An 8,068-nucleotide genomic window follows, 5' to 3' on the forward strand; every position below is an offset into this window, starting at 1 on the left:
CTTTTAGCCCCACAAAGAAAAGAATGCAGAATGTAACCAATACAGCAATTGCTTTAAGTTTTTTCATTTACTTCACATCTGCACTCTTTGGGTACCTCACTTTTTATGGTGAGTATATGCCTTAATTATAGATGACAAAATATATTATTATAAGATCTCACATAGATCTCTATAGACTTACTTTGTGCATTTCATTGGTGAGTTGATGTGTTCAGAACATGCTTCTGTATTGTAGTGCCTCTTGAGGCCTTAAAGAATTTATTCTCTTTCTCTTTTTAAGAGAAAGAGAAAAATCTATCTTCCAAGCTAAGAATAGTGAATTCATATAAAATTTTTCTTAAACATCTGTGTAAATTTCATGCATAAGGTCATCGCTATCTCTACAAAATGATTTTGGTTTTTGGCATTGTATATTCAGTATGCTAAGCTCTAGTTAAGGGCTTATGGGTAAAGCATTAACTGCAGTGTAGCCACTTGACAAGGGAAAGGATGTTACAGTGGCATCTAGTTGTATGCTGAGATATAATGCCAGACATCTCTGCCTTCAGACATACAGTGGATAATTATGCAGATGTATAGCCTGTGATGTCTTTCTCCTTTATTTTCTTTAAAAACATACATTTAGAAAATAAAAATCTGCTGGGTGTGGTGGCATACATCTTTAATCCCAGCACTCAGGAGGCAAAGGTAGGAGGAATTCTGTGAGTTCAAAGTTAGCCTGAGACAATGAATTCTAATTCAGCCTAGGCTATAGCAAGACCCTACCTTGAAAAATAAAAATATTAAAAACAGAAGAAGAAAAAAAAATCTTATATTGGAAAAGGTAATTGTAAACTATGTTGTTCTTTCTCTTTTGACAAGAACATCAAAAAAGTAAAACTTAAAAGTCTAGAATTAGAAAAATCTAAACTTATTTGCAAACAAACATAGCACATTGTTCTCAGTTGGCCAAATTCTGGATATACTTTTCTGTGTGCAAATGCCTTCAAAGTGACTTTGTAAGTAAAGAATCCCTGGTAAGTAACATTGTACTTTGTGAGATTTTCTATGCCTGACAAGGTTTTCGGGACGAGCTCATTGAATAGACTGTGGGCTCTGAACTCCAACAAAACTGGTTTGTATCACTCCTCTACCCTACCCAACTATATGACCTTACAGTACCTTCATCTCATCTCACTCGGGAATGGCTGCATATGTTGTTTTTCTGGCACATAGCAATAGTAGTCATTCTTTCCCCAATGAGAGCTGTTGTAGTTGTATATGACTCTGACTATTATCATCATTGGATTAGTCTCATAATTTCAAATATTCTCTTATAGCATTGTACTTTTTATAATCAAACACTTTAGACATAACTTCATCATATGCTGTAGTCCTGTGGAATTTTCAGTGTGAGACAAGTGGAATTTTCTACATATTCCTTCTTTTCCTGCTTAGCTGTTTCAACAGTGATAAAGGCCACTCTGTGAGTCCAGGTCTATAGGATTAGAATTGTAGAGCTGTGCATGCCACAGAGAAGCATTTTGTCCAGGATGAGCATGGTGCCCTGCTAGATCCACTACAGTGAAGCAAAGACAGATTGTCAGCTTGTTTGGATCATAATTGTAAAACTTTTGGAATATAAACATTCTATTTTTGGTTGTTGAATATGTTTGTTTTTATGGAGATTTGGATTCATTAAGACTTCTCTTGGCCAGGTGTGGTGGTGCACGCCTATGATCCCAGCACTCGGGAGGCAGAGGTAGGAGGATCACTGTGAGTTCGAGGCCAACCTGAGACTAAGTGAATTCCAGGTCAGCCTGGGCTAGAGTGAGACACTACCTCAGAAAACCAAAAAAAAAAGACTTCTCTGTATCAGTAAATTACTAAAGCTGGCCTCTTGGAATTCATAATGATTTTGTATAGGAGAATGGCTTCATATGCTTTTTAATTAAAATTCACTTGGCATAAATACTACTGGTTATCACTTATCTAAAATTCACATGACTAAAAATATTTCAATTTATGGGCTTTTGAAATTTTCGAATATTGGGACCATTGAGTTGTGGATTTCAGATTTTGAATTTTCAAATTAGGGATGTTCATCCTGAATTATTTTTAAGGATCTTCAACACTGAGAAAAAGTCCAAAAAGTCCTAATTCCCTCCTCCTCCCAGTAGATAAGTAGAACTACCTGGAAGAAACCTCCAGTTCCTACCCATATCCAGGATGACTGAGCAGTAATTACATGAATGGCATGAAGCCTTAGGTACTCAGAAACAATACTGAACTGTAACAGAAAGCTTCGATTAGAAGGGTGGTCGGGAGGAGTGGATGCTGACTCACTGACATTTAAGTGAGTTCCATGTGTTTGGCATGTATTGCCTCACTTAATCCTTTCCACAACTCAGGTTCATTTAAGTTGAGGAATTAGGCCACTACCTTGAGCTTGTGAATAATGAGTTGAGGTTTCAATCTTACTTTGTTTTCCTCTAAAGCCTTTATTAACATGGTGCCTCTTCAGAACTTCAACCCAGACAGATGTCCTCATTCTCAAATTTCAGTGACAGTAAACTTTGAGACAACCTGGCTCACTTAAGCCTCAGCCCCTCTGTCCCTGCTATAAAGATAGATAGATAGATTGTCCTCATCCATCATGTATTGATTATTATTCCTTAAAAACATACCTTCAGGTCTTCATCATGCAGATGAAATCTTCTGATATAGAATTTGCCTTGTTATCAAATAAAGCTGTTAGGCTGTCAGTGACTTTTCATAACACAAATTCTTCATTATGTAAATTTCATGTAACAAAGAAGCTCACAACTAAAGAAAAATGGTGCTACAGGTCAGTACATGGAAGACAGGTGATTATACTTCCTCCAAAGGTAGAAGAGGCAGATACTTGTGAGCCCCTCACAGTAGTTCCTTTTTGCATTGTTAATCATAACCAAGAATATCTTTTCTCTCTCAAGCAGTATACCCAGAGTTCCCAGTTAAGGAAAGAAACTGCTTGTTGAGCCCAAGATTTTATCCAGAGGGCTACAGGATTCAAGATTTCATTCATGTTTTAGATGAACGACTGTAGCCTAAAGAGGTAAAATGACCCATCACAGGTTCAAAGGCAGCTTTCCTGCGTGCAAGCCCAGTGCGCTCTGTGCCACTGTGTGAGATGTGCGCACGCTCCAGACAGGGCGTCTTAGGCAGGAGCTCTTGTTGCAGACGACTTGTAGAGATCACCATCAGGTACTTTCTGAGAGCTGCAAAGATTTATCTGAATGTAAAGAAATGCGGTGTCCTCTGTTCTTCCTTACATATGTTAAGATTCAGCTAAGAGCATAGAAGGGCTGAGACATAAGGAAGGTTTTCATCCTAGGAAAGTAGAAAGTGGTCATGTGACATCTAGTTTGAATTTGTACTACGGGTCATTCTTAAGACCTCAGAAGCTGCTTGGAATCCTTTCATCCACAGCTCCCAAGGCTTAAATTCTGACTTTTGTCACATGTAAGTTTGGGTAAGGACGTGTAAGTATGTACTTAGATTAATAAATATCAACTCTAATGACAAATGTTAAAGAGAGAAAGTGTTTCTCTGGTGAGTCAGGCCAGTGCCCAAGCATTTCATAATAGACCATTCCAAGTCTATGAGGTTGTTAAGCAAGAAGTGTTAATAGCTCATTTTATGATTTAGAAAATGGAAATAAAGTAGATTACCATATTTCTCCAAAGACTGACAAGCCTCTCAAAGATTTGGAAATAGAATCCAGATTTCCTCGTCTCCTACTTACTCTAGTAGGAGCACACTGTGCGCGTCTCATCTGTGGCACTTTGGACTGCTTTCCCATGCCTGTGATTTTGGGTTCAGATTCTCGTCACTTCTCAGTGGTTAGGACAGGGGCATTCTAACTGCTTCTCTTCCAGGCTGCTCTTCTTCTTAGTTCAGGTCTTCTACCCTCTTCTGCTTGGGTTGGTACTGCATCTCTGGCCTGCCACATGGACTCGAACCCCTGTGCAGGACTACGCTGCTCAGTGTTCAGTGCATTCCAGCTCTCTTGCCCACTGCCCTCCTCTCTGCAGCATGTACTACCTTGGGCGCATGTTCCCGTTGCTCCTTCTATCCTGCCAGGGTTGCATCTCATTTCCAGATGATCTTCCAATCTTTGGATGTCGTGTTCTCAGTACCTCTTTAGTATTATTGTCCCCATGTTAAAGATGTGAGAAGGATTCAGATAAATTGCTAGTAAGTAGTCAGATTTGAACATAGCCTGTGCTCTAGGTTTGAATCACCATACCTATTTGTTTAGACCTTCTTCGGCCTGTACACACATTTTCTGTTGTCTGTGTGTAGTCCCTTTAAATCTTTAAGGCCCTTGAAAACTTACTTATATTTGATTTTTAAAAACAATTTTAAAGCATCCTTTCTGAAACCTATACTCTCAAATTCAAAAACACTGTTCTGCTGTAACTACTGAGCTTCACCCACAGGTACTGAGATGTGTTCTGCAGCACCACACTCTTCCTCAGCTGCCTTGGGTGAGGTAAGCCGTGGGAATAGGACACTGTGAGGCAAAAAGCCTTGATCAGCCTCTATCAGTCCTCTCCCTGATGGCTACCATGGCTCACTACGTAAGTCATTCTCTCCTCTGTGAGAGATGAATGCAGATGAGCATAGATAAAGCTGATATTATGCACAGAGCCCTGTGAAATAGGAGAAAAGCCTCAGTGCAGAAGCGTGGAGTGCAGTGCACCGCTGTGTCCGTCAAGCTGTGTTTTCTTCAACAAGTGACTCAGTACTTTTGTGCCTCCTACCTCATGTTGTTATCATGGGGACCGTATTCAGACATGCGTTTAAAGCACTTTGCACACAACCTGAGTGTTCATGTCCCTCCAAGTATGGACAAGTTCTGAAGTGATACTTTTAAATGCATATTTATTGTCCCAATTTTAGAAGCTCTGTATGTCCTGTCTTAAAATTTAATGAAAGGAATATTTGCACATTTCAAGAAAATATTTAACTAATATGTTTGTATTTCAGTATTTAGGATAGGGGATCCAAACCTGTTAAGATTTATTAGTGTAGCAAAAACTAATTTTGCTATTATTGACATCTTGTTACATAGTTTATGATGCGATCCTTGTTACTGCTTTCTTTATTTACAGACAGAGTGGAGTCGGAACTACTAGAAGGCTATAGCAAATACTTGCCACATGATACTGTTGTCATGACTGTGAAGTTATGCATACTGTTTGCTGTGCTTCTGACGGTCCCTCTAATCCACTTTCCTGTAAGTATGCTGAAAGGTTTTGTTGCTTGGTGCAGTGGCTCCCTAATATGGCAACACTAATTCTCTACAGACCAGAACCTTTGAGTCACATGGATTTTTGTATATCGTACTCATTTGTCAAGTAATGGATCAAAGACCTCAGCCTTGCATATGGCCCCATGAAAGCACAAAAATAACAGTAAGCCACTGCACTAATTGTGCTTTCTGAGATTTAGTTCAGATTTGCCCTGTCCCACAGCATTGTTTCCAATTTAGACACTATAGTTCTAAAGTTTTGGGGGGTTTTCTCTCTTTCTGTATTCTGTTTTCAAAAGAATGTGCATAAAGAGGAAAAGCCAAGTCAGCAAAAATGAGCTCCTACTGGTTTATTGTAGATTTATTTTCACAAAGATATGCTAGTCAAAAATATTTTATTTGCAGTACAATTTAAGGAGCAAGACAGAGTTTCATTGCATCTAGTTGTTATACATAAGAATCTTAAGAATTTCTGAGGACATGAAAACACAGGCTGTAGGTATAAATGCTTTTGCATGTATGTCTTGAATCTAGCAGTGAGCTTTTAAAGAATGGAGCCTTCAGGATTTTGGTGCCGCTCTCTGTGCAGGCCACAGTACCAGAGTCCAGCAGGGCCTGGATAAACTTTTTGGGACGTGACTGCTTGCTGCCTGCCTTAGTGATGGGAGTATATATAATACCCTATTTTTCATGTTTACATGCAGGGGAATATATAATAGAAAATAATATAGTAAGTGGGAGTTCTTTTCCATATCCTGATTTCCTTTTGTGTTTCTAAGTTTGTTTTCTGTTAAATTTAGTCAAGATTACTCTCTGTCTGTGATTTCATCATTACAGTTCATTGCTGGTAATTTTTTTAATTATGCAACTTTAAGAAATTGCCCATGAAGGCCCAGTATGATGGTACACACCTTTAATTCCAACACTTATTAGGCAGAGGTAGGAGGCCAGCCTAAGACTACATAGTGAGTTCCAGGTCAACCTGGGCTAGAGCAAGACCCCACCTCAAAAAACAAGCAAACAAAAGAATTGCCTGTGAAAATTTTGTATAGAATTTAAATATTTTTTATAAAGCTCATTCAGAAAGGTGTGTGTGTATAAACATTTAGCTTATTGTAGAAACAGTTTGTAATAATAATTTGTGCTATATTTTTAAATATAAGTGATTTGAGCTCAAGAATATTATAGCTGCTATGCCACAATATTCTCTAAGCAAATATTTTATACTCAATACTTCCTCCTTGCCTTCTTTCTGTTAAACAGGCCAGAAAAGCTTTAATGATGATACTGTTCTCTAATTTTCCATTTTCATGGATTCGCCATTTTTTGATCACAGTAGCACTCAATGTCATCATCGTTTTACTTGCAATATATGTTCCTGACATTAGAAATGTATTTGGTGTCATTGGTAAGTTTTCCATTAACAAAACTTCACATAATAAAAGAGACAGTGGGTGAAGGTTTGTAGCTTAGTGGTGGAGTTCTTGCCTAGCATCGGCAAGGTCTTTGGGTTTGTTCTGCAACCTCACAAAAGCAAAGGAGTAAAGTAGTGCTCTGTCTCACCTTGGATTCCAACAATATCTTACTGTTCTTCCCTCCAACTTGTAGGTGCCAGTACATCAACATGCTTGATTTTTGTATTCCCAGGACTATTTTATCTTAAACTTAGCAGAGAAGATTTTCTCTCGTGGAAAAAGCTTGGGGTAAGCTGCTTTTATTAATTTCGTTTAAGGCTTCCATTTTGAGATAATTTATTGTATCTATGTAAAATAAAAAGTCAATATATCTTAAAACATAAATTATATTTTAAAAGCCAAGTATGGTGGCTCACATCTGTAATACCAGCTCTCTGGAGGCTAAAGCAAGGTCACCAAGAGTTTGAGATCAGCCTGAACTACAGTGAGACTCTTTCTTAAGTAGAAGATAGATTGGATTAGAGATGGATGGATGGATGGATGGATGGATGGATGGATGGATGGATGGATAGAAAATGTATTATTGCAAAGGACAGAAGTTTTTTAAAATACTCACAATTGCTATCTTTTTTATTTCCACAGGCTTTGGTTTTGCTCATCTCTGGAATTCTGGTTGGGAATTTTAGTTTAGCCCTCATCATTTTTGATTGGATTAAAAATGAAAGAAATGATTTTCTCTTTCTTATGAAGAATAATCTACTTCTATAAATAAGAAGGAATAATTCTGGAAGGCACATTGTATGAAAAGTGTATTTTTATGAAAATTACTAACCAGAAAAACAGGACAGAATGATAGCATGTAGCCAAAAGTAGGAATATAGTAATTTTAACCAAAATAAGAAACACTCAGAATGCCCTTAAATGTTTTGGATATCTCTTTTGTTTGTTTTGGATCTTTTTTAAATAAACTCTTAAATTTTTAGAATTGTTTCATGTTTTCAGAAATACTGAGCAAAAAGAATTCTATATACTATACTTTTTCCTCCAACACCTCACAGCTTTCCTGCTTTCAGTGTCTTGTGTAAATATGGTACATTTGTCACACTCAGTGAGTCCATATTAAAGTCATATTCACTAAAGTCTTTAGTTTACATTAGGGTTCATTCTTGGCACTCTAGTAGCCACTGATCTCATTACCATCTCTATAGTTTTGGCTTTTCCAGAATGGCTTCTTTCATTTAATGATCTTCAATTAAGTTTCCTTCATCTCTTTCTGTGACTGGATAGCTCGTTTCTTTTTGCACTGAGTAATACTCTATTGTAAGGCTGTGCCCAGTGTGTTGATCATTCGTCTATTGGAAGACCTTGCAGTCAT

At 37.7% G+C, this 8,068-nt stretch overlaps 1 protein-coding gene across 2 annotated transcripts in view; it reads left to right on the plus strand.

The window, feature by feature from the left end:
- Positions 1 to 7,675, plus strand: part of Slc38a6 (solute carrier family 38 member 6) — a 60,246-nt gene extending 52,571 nt beyond the window's left edge. For both annotated transcript variants that reach the window (XM_045153998.1, XM_045153999.1), the window contains exons 12-16: positions 8 to 108; positions 5,139 to 5,263; positions 6,542 to 6,686; positions 6,887 to 6,981; positions 7,336 to 7,675. In XM_045153998.1, coding sequence (XP_045009933.1) covers positions 8 to 108; positions 5,139 to 5,263; positions 6,542 to 6,686; positions 6,887 to 6,981; positions 7,336 to 7,461 — 592 coding nt within the window. In that variant the 3' untranslated portion in view covers positions 7,462 to 7,675. The remainder of the gene's footprint in view (positions 1 to 7; positions 109 to 5,138; positions 5,264 to 6,541; positions 6,687 to 6,886; positions 6,982 to 7,335) is intronic.
- Positions 7,676 to 8,068: the final 393 nt, after the last annotated feature.

The sequence above is a fragment of the Jaculus jaculus genome, chromosome 7 (assembly GCF_020740685.1).
Source record: "Jaculus jaculus isolate mJacJac1 chromosome 7, mJacJac1.mat.Y.cur, whole genome shotgun sequence".
Lineage (NCBI taxonomy): Eukaryota > Metazoa > Chordata > Mammalia > Rodentia > Dipodidae > Jaculus > Jaculus jaculus.